The 16,621-nt window shown below is 41.4% G+C and overlaps 1 protein-coding gene across 1 annotated transcript in view; it reads left to right on the top strand.

Annotated features, from left to right (window-relative positions):
• The window catches only part of ESRP1 (epithelial splicing regulatory protein 1), a 34,346-nt gene that overhangs the window by 5,508 nt on the left and 12,217 nt on the right, over positions 1 to 16,621 (top strand). The window contains exons 5-13 of the mRNA XM_074846921.1: positions 6,110 to 6,208; positions 6,311 to 6,365; positions 8,205 to 8,315; positions 8,404 to 8,536; positions 8,620 to 8,662; positions 10,137 to 10,438; positions 12,207 to 12,425; positions 14,344 to 14,542; positions 16,440 to 16,608. Of these exons, the coding sequence (XP_074703022.1) occupies positions 6,110 to 6,208; positions 6,311 to 6,365; positions 8,205 to 8,315; positions 8,404 to 8,536; positions 8,620 to 8,662; positions 10,137 to 10,438; positions 12,207 to 12,425; positions 14,344 to 14,542; positions 16,440 to 16,608 (1,330 nt within the window). The remainder of the gene's footprint in view (positions 1 to 6,109; positions 6,209 to 6,310; positions 6,366 to 8,204; positions 8,316 to 8,403; positions 8,537 to 8,619; positions 8,663 to 10,136; positions 10,439 to 12,206; positions 12,426 to 14,343; positions 14,543 to 16,439; positions 16,609 to 16,621) is intronic.

The raw sequence follows: 16,621 nt of genomic DNA, 5'->3' as shown, positions 1-16,621 counted from the left end.
AATAGTTGTACAGCTGTAGCCACCCAGAGCGTTGCTGGTCAGCTAAGGCACAGTGACAGACTGTACTCCCTGCCTCCTGGGAGAGGGGAGCAGACCACCCTGCGTTACCCAACTGGCAGGAAGCCCCTGAAGAGTCACTACCATCTGAGGGTGGCTTTGGTGATTGCTAGCAGTATTTCCTCCATGTTCCTAGAGGGTTGGTCAGTCTATCCAAATGCTTTCAGCCTGAGTCTGAATTATGGATCTGATATGCTTTGTAAGGTATATAAACCTAAATAACTTTGTTCTGGTTTTATATTAATCTTTGTGGTTTGTCTTGTTTTGTAACTGCTGGTGCTCGTGTTTGTAAACTTGCTATGTTTATGTAATGCGGCTGAAATCAACTGACTCTACCCTATATTGTGTGTGAGTTTTGGGGGTGGAGGATGCAGGGACCAAAAAGGTAAAATAATCTGGTTTTGTTTCATTGACAAACATGATCATTTCCTTTCCCCTCACCTTGCTGAAATGTACCAACTTAATCTCGTTGGTGTCAGAAGCTGTATAAGTACAGCTTACTTGGAGACTCTGGACATGCATGTAATGCTTGGGGTAAAAAAAATACATTGAAGCAGGTGCTAAGTGTAAAGACCAGTTCAACAGTTTTGTGCAGAGATTTTCTTTTTTTTCCTTCATGTAAGCAGGACAGCTACTTTCCTCCTGAGACGGTTATGTAGCAAAGAAAAAATATCTAAATAAAAAGTAACTTGAATTTGTAGTGGATAAGCTGGGGCGGAGGACACAAAAACAAATTAAAAACAGAGTAGGTTAAAATGAAGTTGCAGATTAGTGCACAGAATCTGACCAAGCTCTTATTCTTGTAGAAAGTGCAGATCTTCCACCTCATGCATGTAAAGGGACTGCATGAGGGAATCTTCCATGATTTGTTTCACACAAACTATACTGGACCAGGTTTGTTAGCTTTTGGTGGGGATAGAAGGTTTTGGTTTATGGGTAGGGTACTGACTAGAGATGCAGACCTACATTTACAAACCGGTAGGAGCAGGAGTGGAATGATCTTTGAGCACATCCCTTCATGTACTTACATCTCCATTTACCTGCGTGTAAGGTGGCTGTGATCAGTGAAAGGAAACTTGTGTGATATGAAAGCGTTAGAGGAAAGCTGAGTATTATTGTACAGTCATTTAAATTATTAGGAGTCTTCCAAAAGTTTTATTTTGATGGGTAATATTTGATTAAACAACAAATTACAGGCAAATGGAGAATGTACTCTATTGCTCCTAGCGGTCAGGGGTCATAACTTCCTACTGCACAGTCATTCAAGATATATATTCCAGTGTCTAACACAGTGCCGAACTGGTGCTTGGCTACGTACTTCTTGCAGACAGGCGAGCACAATCTTGAAAAAGAGAATAGAGATACTAAACTAAATAATTGGCTGGATTATTCTTCCTTTAGAAAGTACTTTTGGGACTTACTCTTTCAGCAAACTACTTGAAATTTGTGTACAGCAAAGAAACCATTTCAAATCCAAGAACTCTGGTGAAAGCTTGACAATTCCTCTCCTCTCCCTGACATCCCCCACCCCCCCCCCCCCCCCCAAAAATTTTCTAAATTCCATGTACAAGCAGCCACTGATTTATTTTAGTTCAGAGTAAGGAAATGTTTAAAATGCCATGAAATTTGAGGGACCGAGGGAGAACTGAGACTAGCTATATCTGTTATCTGAGTGCTACTGCTGCCTAATTTACAGTCTTAAAACAGTTTTTTTGTGTAGGAGACAGTCTTCTGGTAGACGTTCTTTAGTCAGTATTGTGTAAGAGTAGTGACAGCAGGACAATTATGAGAAATTTTGAGGAACGAAAAACTTGAGAGAAGCGATCATGTTCCAGCAGAGAAAGGAACTCAGGTCTGTCGAAATTTTTTTTTTAAACGTGTGTAAGTATATACAAAAGGAGTAGGGTTGTTCTTGCACCCTCTGTACCTCCCATACTTGATGCACTTCTTGATTTGCAAAGCTTGCTGAGCCAGTTTTCACAGCTGTGAGTGCCTTCAGGGTGGAGTGAACAAAGCTTGCATGACTATTCGTATTCTGTCTGTAGAAGACTCATCCTTTGCCTCAAGATTGGGTGTGCAGAAGCCATTAAATGGCAAATAGCTCTTGCTTCCTCCAGTGAATGGTTTGCTCCACTGGCTTCTGACCTGGGTTTGCAAGGATAACTCCTTATGAGGAGTGTCTGCTGGATGTTGTCAGTAGAAACACAGGCATACTTCAGAACAGTCTGCTTAATGTGCTGGATAGGACCTGGATACTGCAATACTGAAACTTGGTTTGTTTTTTTTGACCTGGGTGTCCTAAACAATGATGCAGAGCACAGTTATAACCAGTAGTACTTAACTCTAGCAATAAAAAGCCTATTATTGGGTATTACCTGAGAATCTTGCATATTGCTATTTGTATTTCCTGTGATAGCACCCAGGAACCGGGTAATATCAGATTACCTTTATGCAAAGTAGTATTAAAAAAGATGTAATCTGCCTGCAGAGACTTAAAAACAGCCAAAGGGGGAAGAGGATCAGTGCAGAACACAATTGCAATACTAGTTCATGTCATGACATCTCTGAGCTAAGTTAGTTGATCAGTATTTCTTTTGCCATTGTTAAAGGAGTTGAAAGACTAAGAAATAGAAAAGACAGTGGGAGGGAAGAAGTCTTGGAAGGCAATGGCAGTGGGTGAAGTGGTGGTGATAAATCTGAGGAAGTGATTTAGAAATTTCTTCCATGTTATATAGGCAATCCTGACGTGGAATATACCTCCCCCCCAGCCCCTTTAACTTCCTGAGTGCTGGAGGTGGTACTGCAGCTGAACAGCAAGATTAAGAAATACCTTGTTTCCCATCCTGCCTTGTTATTTGGGAGTGTCTTGCTGGTTGCTTCATTTAGAATATATGTGTGAATGCTATTGCATATAGTAGCTTTAGACAGGTCTGTTTTCTAACACTTATTTAAATGTGAACTTGGATTTGTTTGCTACAATCAAGTCTTTCAGTTGCCCAGGAGAGGCAACCTTTAAATATCACTGTACTCGAACATGTGTGGTCTCCTGTCCCTTCACAGAACAAGGGGTGGGTTTTATAAAGACTGTTCCATTAACAGCTTTTCCCCCAAGAGTCCATAATTTCTAGTGCCTCTGTTCACAGGAGTCCATCTGTATGTAGTCAGTCTTTTTCGTTAGAATTCAGGTTTTCACTCAGTTAATATTAACGTGCTCCTTACATGTACAGAAAACTATCAATTTTCTTCTCCAATCCTGTCTAAAAGCCTTGCTTCTAGCTAATCGGAGGCAGAGATGTGAGCGATTTTTTTTTTTTTTTTTTTTTTTTTTCCACTCCTGCTAATGTTGATGACTTTCTTCCTCCCCTCCCACTGTGTTTATATTAGAGTTCCTTGGCACAACTGACTCCCTGTGTCTGAACACCTGGTACCAACTTCTGTTGGCACTAGGGCATTTTTAGGAACTATATCTCCTGTTGATCAATATTTTCAATGAAAATGTTTTCTGAAGAAAATGAACGTGGGGTGGGGGAGTTGTTTGTTTTCCTTGTGTGATGGCCTGGGAATCTGAAGCAAGGCTCTTCACACTGCTGCATTCCCCTCTCTGGCAGCTGATCACTTCTAGGGAGCTGTGCAAAAAAGAAATATTGAAACATCTCTTCAGTTCTGAGGGCCCAGTCTAACAGTCAAGCGCATGCATGTGCACATGTGTAGGCATGTCCCCTGCCATAATAGCTATTGAAACTCCTGCTGAATTTCTCTTGACTTTGACAGAGGAAAGATGACATTTCTGAAATCTTCATAAAAAACAGTCAGGCAAGACCAGGGTTCCAATACCTGTGTCTTCAGCAGCTTCTGGTGCCCTGGATGGGCAGCAGAGACTGCGCAAGCACAGCACGGAGCTGTTAGATGCTGCAGGAGGAAAGGTGTCAGGAAGAGGAGGAGAAGCACTCCTCTGCTCTGATACACAAGGCACCCAGAAACATCTGTGTAGTGCTGATTAGGCACCCTCTTTGCAAGGGAGTCTGTTTGTGGATTATTTTTCTTTTGAACCCCCTTCCCCAGGGGGCAGGGGAGGATATGAGCTTGAGAGTAAAGCTTAGGAAAAGATACCACAATGTCTTGTTGTCATAAATACTAATAGTCTGTTAAACTGTGCTTGGTTTTTTTTTAGCTTGGTTCAGGATTTTTAGCTTGGTTTTTAAGAAAACTAATATTCTCACTATTTTTACCCTCCCTCCCAGTACCTTCTTTGGAGTAATGGCAATGGCTAGCAAACTGTATTCAGTCAAGCAGTTGGAGGGGAGGGATCACTGGTTTAAATTTTCTGGTTTTTAAACTAGGATAATTCACTTAAACTTCAGATGTTCTTGTAACACTAAGCACCATCTTCTCACCTTCTGTACTCTAGTGCACACTTAAAACCAACAAAGCCTCAAAATCAAATTAGCCTCAAAGTGCATTGTGTTGGCACAGCAGCTTTCCTTTCCTTGCTGTACAAAAGGAGTTCATTAATTCAGTTGAAATTATTTTTTATCTCACAGGATAATTTAAACTTAAAAAACAATTTTTAAAAATCCCATTTCATAGGAGTGACTTGCAGTCATCCCACAAATAACAGGGAAGACTTTATTTCACAATGAAACTTGTGCTGCCTCCCCTGTTGATGAGACGATATGACAAAGCTGGTGGGTGGTGTCTGTTTCCAACAGAAGCTGTTCTTCTGTTCCCTGCCCTTCATGTAGGCATCTGCCAACTCAAAATGTGCTCAGCTATAGGTGAAGAAAGATTTATTTTTTTTTTAAGTGGAACTTTGCTATCTTGGCCTGAGAAGCAACTTTTGAGTCTGCAACCAAAATGCAGACTCTTTTGAGCATTTGAAACGTGCCTAACGTAGTCTTTTGGGAATATGGGCAAATAATTGGTACATCTGAGTGTTTTGAGTGTCTTTCATTACTGTACTGCCATGCCAGGATAGGTCTTGTTTAAGAAACTCTCCCTTTTGCTCTAAAGTCGTGATGCAAAGTGATAAGAAAGGTCAAAAAAGCAAGTCCTATTCCCAGACTGCTTTATATTTCATTTCTTGTTCTGTTCTTGTTTGGTTTTTTACCTGACACTCATCAAAGAAGATTGAGTGGAAAAAACCTCTTTAAAAATTTGCTTTATAAATGTTGGAGTAGAGTTGCAAGTAATCTTAGTCCTGTAGCCTGGTGTTAGAGAGGCTCAAATATGACAGGAAGCAGGAGAGATGCCATAATAAACTCTGTTTAAAGTTGTGTGAAAAAAGATGGTATGTGCAACTTAAATCAGACTCCCTTTATGAATGTGGGGTTTTTATCTGGTCATTCTACAGCTGTCTTTCCAGAACAGAGCACTTCCTGCTCTCTATTGGCAGGAGAGCTTATCCCTGCTATCATCTTCCGAAATCCTTCAGATCGAAGAAGATATGGGTTATGGGATTCTGTTTTGTCTCTTGTTTATCTACAATAGTGCACTCTTACCAGATTCTCAAAATGCTTCTGCATAACCACACAAAACACAGGTTGTACCTCCTAATAGACGAGGTTTAGACAAGGTGCTGTTTGTGAATTTTGTCAAAGTGGTAAGATATTTATTCTACTTTGGGATTTACTTGTTCAGAAAGCATGTGGTATATTCTCCTATTTCTGGAGCCTCTACTTGATGGTTTGCTTCTCTTCCTTCCCCAAATCTTCCCCTAGAGATTAAAGAAGATCTTAATTAAAGAGGACAGGACGCCATGCAAAAGTGTATCTGTCTGTCTGTCAAACATACATAATTCATGAGTATATTAAATATATATGTCCTTATTATGGGGTCTCATGTCCCCAGACACTATCTGGAGTGACCTCACACTCCCGCAGGTGGCAGTAGTTAGAGCCCAAGGCAGAACAGCTAATGTATCCCAGCAGGAAAATGGATTAAATCTGCCCCCGAGAAGCAACTTACCGTCAAGGATAACATGAAAGCTTGTTGCTCTATCAGGAAGCCAATTAGAAATCTGTTTGGTGATGATTGACTTAACTCCAGCATAAAGATTTAAATCTTGACAAGAATAGTCCAGCATTTCCCTATGGAGCCTCTCAAGTTGAAGATATGGGGAATATTATTTTAACACTAATATCTGAACCATACAGTAAGTGATTGTGATGAATGAGTTTCCTCTGTTGCTTGTTTGTTTTTCCTGCCTGTCCTGTATGCTGAGGAAAAAGAAAATAACTTGTGCTGTATTTCATAGATCATCGATTTTCAGATCCAGAAAGAGTAAACTACAAATTTGAAAGTGGGCCTTGGTAAGTATCTTCTTCCTCTTCTTACTGCACACCCACCCCTTTTTTTAAAGATACTGCTTATCTTAGCTGTACTTCTCTGTATTCCTAATTTGTAAATAGCTGTTACCCCACTACTGTGGGAATCGATGAGATGCTTTAAGTGGGAAAGAGAACAGGTATTCTATGATCAGATGCAAGCCGGTTTTCTTGCTGGGCTTCGGTGTTGTCTGTTAGCTGCTGGTTGTTCTGGGTTCTGCTAATAAGTGCTTATAATGGGTGTTAAGTGTGCTGTGCTATTAACAAAGAATGTAAGCATTTTTGCAGGAGTAAGCCTATTGATTCTAACACTTACACTCTTCTTGCGATTTACTTCAGTTACTGAATACACATCATGATTTTTTTTTTAATAGGGAAGAAACATTTCCATCAAGATACTATGCCACTAGTGAATTGCTCAAGCTATGATGATTGTCTTCTTCCCAAATATGTTTTAAACACAAAGCCTTATCTGCTTTTGATGACTGTTCTGTTGTCTGTTTTGTTTTGTTTTTTTTCCTAAAACATACTTTCCTATGTACGAATAGAGATTTTTCTCAGTGGTTTGCTGGATACTCTGTCTACAGTATCTCGAGAGGCTGGTGTTAAACTGATCTTACTTTTATTCCCATCTTGCATGAATTCTTCCTTCCCTCTTCCAGATTAAGGAACTGTCATAATGGTAGATGATGCTAGCACTTCTGAGCCAAAAGAAGCAGGAAAAGAATGCAACAATATTGGCAGACAGTATCTAGTGAAACTAGATCAGGGGTTATGTTTTAGCATTTTTCTAAGCTTTTTCCCTTTCACTAACAAAATCCTGGAATGAGGTGGAAGATTCCCATCTTATTTGTGATAGGAGAAGTACAGAATTAGGGGTCAAGGGAACATTTTTGGCACAAACACCTACAGAAAGGCCACCCGACAAATTAAAATGAGTGAGAAACATGACCCTCCTATAGCAAGGCATACTACAGCCCTTTTGTATGAGGGAGTCCTCTGCTGCTGAACAACACTTCATGTGCTTATCAGTCACATGGTCTCTTCTGTGCAAAAACCTGTCCTTGCAATAGCCAGAAAGGCAGCCTTGGGTAGCTGTGAGCATTTTGTTGTACATAGCACTTTTAACAAGTAAGAGAACAAAAGAGACTGCGGTAATGACCAATTAAACCTGGCTTTCTGTGGCTGAGCTATTCCCATGCTAAGCAGCCAATGTAGCCTGTAGCTATATTAGTCTCTAGTAACACAGTGATGGCCTGAACAAGCAATGTTAAGGCTAAACTCTTTTTGGGCAGGAGTCCTCTCTGTGCTAAGTATAACCCTGAACAGATTTGGTCTTGGCTGGTGACCGCCTCTTACATGCTGTCACAGTACAAATAATGCGCACTACCTTCAGTTAGATGTAGCTGCTCTGCCTCTATTTCCACCTAGCTAAGATTAGAATAGAAAGTGCTTGATTTTATACCAGTAACCCTGTTCAGACAGTGGAGAAGAACAAATCATTGGAATGTCAGGAGCAGGGAGTGAATTTGGAACATGACTGAAGAGATGAGAGCTCAAGAAGCAGATGTGGTAAAGCAGGAAAGGGGAGCTGGGAAAGGGGCAGCTTAACAGAGCAGACATTCCCTGAGGAGAGGCATGTGCAGTGGCTTTGGGTGGTGGTGGCACTTAGCCCTTGCTGCCCTGGCAGTGCCATCCCACAGACACGGAGCGGGGACAGGAACCAGTCCCTGGAGCACAGGTGACAAGCAGGGAGGGTAGGTAGTGTGTGGTGGATATAACAGGCAGATGTCTCTGCATTACTCCTTCTTTCTGTGCCTGCAGCAGCAAGATGGAACTTGTGGATGACAATGCTGTTATCCGAGCAAGAGGATTACCGTGGCAGTCGTCTGACCAGGACATAGCAAGATTCTTCAAAGGCTTAAATATCGCCAAGTTAGTAGCTAAGAATTTACCTCTATATTTGTAGTGCTTCATCTGTGTTGGTCATGGAATTTTATCTCTCTTGATTTCAATCATGCAGGGGAGGTGCTGCACTCTGTCTCAATGCCCAGGGTAGGAGGAATGGGGAGGCTCTCGTGAGGTTTGTAAGCGAAGAGCATAGAGATCTAGCGCTCCAAAGGCACAAACATCACATGGGGAATCGATACATTGAGGTGTGTGACACTGCCTTTGAAATCCTTTTCTCAACAGGAGTGCAAACAGCATGCCAATCTCATGTTCTCTTTTCTTTCCTTAGGTATACAAGGCAACAGGTGAAGACTTCCTTAAAATTGCAGGAGGTAATTTTTAGGGGGTGAGAAGGGAGAGTTTGTTCCGTCAGCATCTGTAACTAACTTTTGGCTGTACACTGCCCCTGTTGGATGTGGCCTTTCATTTTCTTTCTTTAAACAAGTAGTTGACTGGACTGTTGATTACTAGTACTCTGCTAGCAGCAGTCTAAGACATTCCATCTTGTCCACATTGTCCATCTATCTTTCTCTTTCACATTCTTGCCATTTTCAAGCAGCCTATAAAATAAGGATGTGATCAGTCAAGGTGATCTTGCATATGAACTTAATTTGTTAGGTCATCTTCTTAACTGAAGGGACCTGAATGTTATTGGTTGCTGAAAAACAAATCTAGAGTAGTTTTTGAAAACAATATGACTGCTGTTGTTGTGGAGACTTGCATGTAAAAGCAAACAGATAACCACAGTGTAAGTAACAAGGGATTTATGGAACTGATTTTTTGGAAATCAAATCTTTGCCTCATACTAAAGGGGGAATGCTTATTTAAGGGAAATATTGAAATATTTGCAGCCTTGAATTGAAAGGCTGCAAAACTTGCTCTACAAATCCTCCCATGGTCTTTTTTCATTCCCTTTATGACTGCAAGCATACAGTATTTGAGTTAAGATCCAATAAGCTGTTATGTATCTACAATACTACCTTAAGGTCCTTGTTGGTTCTTGACAGAGATTTGTTTGGGGGATTGTAAATGACTAACTAGATGTCTGAGGTTGAGGTTTTAAAGTGGGAGAGGCTATTAAGCTGTCAAATAAATAACTAATTGATAGGCTTGGTAATAGTTACACCATGCACAGTAAAGACATTGCAAACTGACATGGGGGAAAAATGGTGTGTGTCTGGCACAACCAAGCTTCTTTGCAGAATGAGCTAGCTCTAAGTGAAAGGACCGTATTAAGATGTGAAGGTGGTTAGCAGCCAGCTTTGGTTAGGGTAGTGTTATGAGCATCAGTGGTCTTCTGGAGATAGTGAAAGTAGAATTGGCAGACTTTGACAGTTTTATGGGGATAGGATGAAATTCCTGAGCTGTTTTCAACATGCCCTTACAACTTACTTTCCCAGCACAATGGTCTGGGTACTTGGTTACTATATATTATGGTTTCAGAGCATGCTTTCATAAGCATAAGCTTTCATAAGTTAGAAAGGCAAGGTACATGGTAGCAGAGGTGCTATTCACATGAGAGAGTCAGACTGTGCTTTCCTTGGGCTCTGAACACTAAGTACTTTCTATTTTCCCTTTGAATAAGGATGAATCTCTTCCAAATGATGGAGTAACGTTATTAGACTTTAATGGGAAGTGTCCTATACAATATTTCTAGGTTACCAGAGAGGGACATCTTCTGTGACTGGAGGCAAATATTGTTCTACCTGCTCAAAACTGTCTTGGGGAGGGTGTAGCTGTACCAGACTTGCTCATGATTTTGTGGCTGCCTAGACTTAAGTTCTTCTGTACTTCTTTTTGTTAAAGGCACTTCCAACGAGGTTGCACAGTTCTTGTCGAAAGAAAACCAAGTGATTGTCAGGATGCGAGGCCTTCCTTTCAACGTAACAACAGAAGAAGTGCTGACATTCTTTGGCCAGCACTGCCCTGTAACAGGAGGAAAGGAAGGAGTATTGTTTGTCACGTACCCTGACAGCAGGCCAACAGGGGATGCCTTTGTGTTGTTTGCTTGTGAGGAATATGCACAAAATGCACTGAAAAAGCATAAGGACTTGCTGGGGAAAAGGTACATAGAACTCTTCAGGAGTACTGCAGCAGAAGTTCAGCAGGTGGGTGTAAACCTGACAAACACTAGCTTCTCGTAATCCAAACTCCTACATTGGCATACAGTAGTGGAAGCAAATACTGCTTGGCTATGACTTGAAAGCTTCTCTTCTCTTCTCTCACTCTTGAGGGTAGATTTAGATTAGCTATAAGGAAGAACTTCTTTCCTGTGAGGGTGGTGAGACACTGGAACAGGTTGCCCAGAGAAGCTGTGGCTGCCCCCTCCCTGGCAGTGTTCAAGGCCAGGTTGGACGGGGCTTTGAGCAACCTGGTCTAGTGGAAGGTGTCCCTGCCCATGGCAGGGGGGTGGAACTAGATGATCTTTAAGGTCCCTTCTAACCCATACCCTTCTATGATTCTATGACTCTTGCTGGAAAGAGTACTGTCTGAATTTCCAGGAGACTTTGCTTCCTCTAAATGTAAGATCTTACAGCATATGGATGTTCTCAATCATATATATACAAACCTTTGGGGTTTTGGCTTCCAGTAGCCTTGCGAACAGCAGTTATAGCAGAGAGTTTGTGGGTCTAGTGGTTTACACTACAGATACCAAATTTGTCTAAGTCCAATGATGGTCTATTCAGGAGGAGCGCTAGCAACAAATCTTGATCCAAAAGACTTACCTTTAGTCACTGACACAGAAATACACCCTTTTGATGTAGCTGTCGTCTTCAGAAGATGTATCTGAAGAGTCTTATGAATGCCTTTAAGGGCAGGTCTCAACCATCTTCTGCCAGCACTGGCTACCTAGCAGAGCATGGCAGGGCTTCATGAAATAGGGCCTGAAGAGTGCCCCCTCTTGCATTAACATGGCTTGATGGGACCATTAATTGCAGTTATGCTGTCAGGGAAAGGAAGTAGGGCTGAGAGGATTGCTTATGTATGTCTCCAAAGATTTGTAGTACTTCAGTTGAGGTCACTAACTTCTAAACACGATTCCAGAAGGTCTCATCTATGATGAAAGTTATGGCCAACCAATAGCCATGTCATTGTAACCAAGCAATGGAACAGCTCTCTTCCACCCAAATATGTAGAGATTTCAGTGCTGTGTTTGAAGGGTGTCACTAACAATGAGAAGGCACAGCTGCAACACTCACTCTTGTCATTGTATTTTTTTTAAGTGCTCTCATATGTTTCTTTATATAGCTATCAGAAAGTTTTGCTAATCAAATGTAAATGCATATTAATCTTGCTCAGAGAAAGTTAAAGGATAGTGATTGAACATTCAGTGAACTCTTGACCAAGCAGGGTTTTTACTGTTAAAATTAGTCTCAAAGCATGACTGTTAACAGATACTGTGACTCAGTAACAACACCTATGTTACTTGATAGACTATTGCATCTCAAGTCAGGGCTGTTTTGTAGTGAAATGCTTCTAGTTCCCAGACTCTCCTGAAGTTTTGCAGAGGAGATATTGAGTAGAAGTGTCACTGTGACTGTAGATGGTAGAATGCTTTGGAATATTTTCCCAATAAAAATACTGTGGAAACACAGGTTTCATGTTCTAAGATGTCTTTTTGAGAGTTGCATAAATGTTCAAATAAATTCTCCAAACCAAAATTTTGTTTTTCAAGAAAAAATGATCCAAAGATTTACTTTAAAACATCTGAATTCTAAGCACTGCTGTTGTGGTTTAAGCCCAGAATCTAGCTCGCTTGTTTCTTAAAATACTGCCCAGAGTAACAGATGGCACTGGTGTTATGTTCAGTTCCTGTGAGTTGAAGAATGAGTAAGGAGGCTTTCTGTAACCTCTCTATTCTTCTGTTTTGCACAGGTGCTGAACAGGTACTCTTCCACGCCGCTCATTCCCCTCCCCACACCTCCTATTCTTCCAGTATTACCTCAACAATTTGTGCCTCCTACTAATGTCAGAGACTGTGTACGTTTGCGTGGTCTTCCCTATGCTGCTACTATAGAGGACATCCTGGAGTTCTTGGGAGAGTTTTCTACAGATATTCGGACCCATGGAGTTCACATGGTACTAAATCACCAGGTTGGTAGGCATCACGTTTCTAGCCACTCTGCCTCTCTAGCCACTGTGTGTATCTTCAGTCCTTCTGATGGTATCAAGAAGGAAGCACCTTTGGGATTGACACTAATGCATTGATTGGCCTCCAGTTCTCCTCAGAGTGTACTGGCAATAGATGTGTTGACTTATTTGAAGCCTGCTACCCCAGCTGCCACATTTGCTGGAGAGTGGTTTCTGTCACTGAGACCCATGCGCCTAAAACTAAGCCACAGTCTTGGAGGGGTTGGTGCTCCCCGAGCAGCAGCTGTGATCTTGCAGTATAGGAGGCTTGCACTGAAGAGACCTGCTCAACAGCATGCATAATTCCTCTTGTACCAGGCAAGGAGTACCTTCAAAACAAAAGTGTGGGCAGTTAGCTCTCAAAGGAGTGGTTTGCCCCTGCCTTGATGAGCAATGTGCCTCCAGGTATATTTGAGGGCCAATGTGACTGCAGCCTTTCAGAGACAGGATTTCCTATGGCATAAGTCAGCAGCTGAAGCTTTGGGTTTCCTGTACTATGTAGTTGCTTTCTTTAAACAGTCACACCTAAGCACCAAGATTAACAGTTTGTTGACGTGTATAAACAGTCACATCTCTGCCATTGTTTTCTGGAAGCAGTTTCTAACAAAAACTTTTTAGACAAAGGATTGTGCATTGTTGTGATATCCTTTATCAGCATAGTCTTGTGACTCTAGGGGGAGGAGACAGCAGCTCCTCTAACTCTATGGAGATGACCTGAGTGGTTGCACCAATTACACTGATTATTGTGGTATAAAAATGGTTCTTCTAAAATTCTTCTGGTTAATGCTGAGCCTAAACTGAGAGTACGAAATACTTCCTTGTCCTGGAATAGGGCTTTGTTTCAGGGGCATGGGGAGAGAGAAGGGACCATAGTTATACCAGTACCTCTTTAGCCTAAAAGATTCCTATGTCTGTGAGGACTTGACCTAGCCAAGGCTGAAAAATGGTAAGGAGTGTGCAGGGCTGGGAGAGTCTAAGATGCAGATATTAAAGCACAAGTAATGGCTTATAGTAGTATCAGCCCTTGCCAGCAGTAACAAAAGAACCTAGAGAAAGAAATTATTGTGTAGTATATAGTCCTGAGGGCTGTCTGATACCCCTGCCCAAAGCTGTCATTTATTTTCACCAGATACTGCTTTTGCCTGACTACTAGATTTTTATCTTTCTGCATGCTCCCACCATTCCTGGTTTCAGTCCTCTAATCCTGAACAACTGTGTAAGGAATGGTGATAAAGTTCTTCCCTCCAAAACTAGAAGAACTGGCCCAGAACTTAAGTTAGAGCTGGCTTCAGATTTCTAGCTCTAGTTTTGGCTACTTGAAGTCAGCAGCTGCTTGTGGCTACAATGACTCTTCCCAATTATGTATCCCACCCATTTACAGCTGTAGTTTTTTTTTCTCCACAAGCTCATACCAAGCCTTTGGCTAGTACCCTTCTAAAACATCCCAACCCATATTGGCCTTAACAAAATAAAATTTGAAATCATTTAACATTTGGCACTTGACTGTATGTATCCTCAAGTTTTAAAAATCACAGATAAAAAAATGTGGATTGATCTTCCAATTCTACATTCTTACTAAACTGGTAAAAGCAGGTCTCAAAGCACCAAAGTACCCCTGAATTGTAGTTTCTCTCATAGATGTCCTTATTTTTTTTAAACATAAAAGTAACATGGCTCAAGTTACAACCTGGCTTAACTGAAACAGGTAAATAAATATGATCAATCTAGCACAAGTGGAAAGAACTTTGGGAAGGAGAGCTTAAATATGCTAATGGGTGCTCAAGTTGACTGACTGTACTTGACTTTAACAGCACAAATTACTGCTGTGCTGCTACTTCATGGCAGCTCCAGAAACATTTCTTTTTGTTTGCCTTGTTTGTAGGGACGTCCATCTGGAGATGCTTTTATTCAGATGAAATCTGCAGACCGAGCTTTTCTGGCTGCACAGAAGTGTCATAAGAAGACTATGAAGGACAGATATGTTGAAGTCTTTCAGTGTTCCGCTGAGGAGATGAACTTTGTATTAATGGGGGGCACTTTAAATCGAAATGGCTTGTCCCCACCACCATGTAAGTTACCATGTAAGTTTTGCATAGGTCTTGCCAATACTCTACGCTATGCGGGTAGGTGTTGGAGCTGCTTTACTGACTCTGATTCTGGTTCTTGGAAAGGAGTGTCAGATGGAGGTATTAAAATAAGGCCTTTTCATCTTAAATCAGCAGCTTGCAATCATTATTTTTCCCTTTGGTTCTGAATTGCTATGACTGAAGAACTACTTTAAAATTACTCTTGCTTTTTCAGTGGCAAACTTCCCCTCCCCTCCCTGAAACTTAGCTTGGCCAGGGTGAGCCATGACTGAAAAGTAATTTGTAAGCCCTGCCTAGACGACCTTAAAGAACTGTTTCCCATTTAAACTGATTCATATTTACATTTTTCATCATGGTGAACATACCAAGTAAAAAAAGCCTTCCCCTTTCACTTCCAAAACTTAATTTATTAAACTATGGGTAATGTGCTCCTCTGGGGCTTAACACAAGTGTTCTGCCTATTGAACCACTACTGACTGAAATTTTCCTTGACTTTTTGTTGTTCATACAGAATTGAGGTTGCCTGTGTGGGAGTAAAATACACATAGCTTTGGCCTTGGAGAATTGCTGAAACTATTTCATGTAAAATTATGCTCCTTGGAGCTACTAGGATGAACACGGACTTCTAGACAAACATTTGGGGGAAATGCTTTAAGAGCTTAAGGGCTACCTTACTAAGGATATGTGCCATATAAATCTGAGCCTATGGGAAAAATAATACTTTGCTTCTAAGATCATAAACGGCAAGGTAGTCAAGTAGGAGCTTTCTCTCTGTCTCTCTGTGCAAATGTATTATTATTGTTGGTGACTTTTTGAAGTGTCCTCTAAATCCTAGTCAGAGCTGTCAATATAGCAGCAAACTTCTTGGGTGTGGTTCCTTTTGAGTGTGAGTAGACCTTCAGCTAATCTTTAAGAGATAAGTTTTCCAGGTGACTAGCATTTTTTTGTTTATTTGCAATGCAAGTATCCTTCTGAGCAGGAATCTGCAGTATGTAGTTCTGTGTGTGACAGTTGTTCCAGACAGGGATTGGATGCTTCTCTGGACATCTCTTAAGACCGGTTCTTGGGCAGAGCCCCAAACTTTGGGAACTCTTAGGTGGCAGCATGCCCACTTCCAGCTACAGATGCCAGTGATGTATTCCTTAGATAAGCCCTTTCGGCTCTGTCACTGCCCCATCCCACAATGCAATGAGATGCTGACTGTCACTTTAAAGTAAGCCTCTATTTTTGATCTTCTGAATTATATAAAGCTTTTATATGTTCACTTTTTATGGCACTGGGGAGGGGAAGATGGAAGAAAAAGAATAGCAAAAGAGGAGGGTGAACTCTCATAAGTGAGAATTCATTTAGGGCCTCACATCTTGTTGAAACACCACAAAGTGCACTTTTGGATTTTTTAAACTCAGTGTTAAGGCTTGAAGCTGCAAAGCCATGACTTTTACACTCTGCTGTTGGTTAATGGAAGACAGAGCTATTTTGGGGGGTAGGGAATATCAGGATGAAAAGGTGTCCTCTGCTCTAGGGAATGTTAGGCAGATCTTTAGCACAGAAGTTTCCTTCTTACTGTGGAGAAGTCTCACAATTCTTGATGGGAGTCTTCGTTAAAATCTGAGCCTAGACAAGAAAAACTGGCCTCCCCTTCAGAAAGAGACCCTATTCCCAGAGTGAGAGGTGGCTTCTTGTGTGTTACTGACTTTGCTTTTGACTGGGGATGTGCACAACACTTGTAGTCAAGCTCACATTGGTGGCTCAGATTTATTTTCTGTGATGAGCAAGAGAAGTAAAGAGCCTTCACAAGTTTCTCATTACTGCAGAGTTCTTCAGCTAATGAAGACCATATATATGCTGGATTTAAAAAGGTCCTAATCTATCTTCTGTTTGTTCCCTTTAGGCCTTTCACCCCCTTCCTACTCCTTTCCGGCTCCTGCTGCAGTTGTGCCAACAGAAGCTGCTCTGTATCAGCCATCCATGCTCTTGAACCCACGAACACTCCAGCCCTCCACGGCGTACTACCCTGCTGGGGCTCAGCTCTTCATGAACTACACAGCGTACTACCCCAGGTAAAGCAGAGGA

Source organism: Strix aluco, chromosome 1 (assembly GCF_031877795.1).
Source record: "Strix aluco isolate bStrAlu1 chromosome 1, bStrAlu1.hap1, whole genome shotgun sequence".
Classification (NCBI taxonomy): Eukaryota; Metazoa; Chordata; class Aves; order Strigiformes; family Strigidae; genus Strix; species Strix aluco.
Note: the sequence above shows the minus strand (reverse complement) of the source record. Positions and strands in the feature narration are given on the sequence as shown.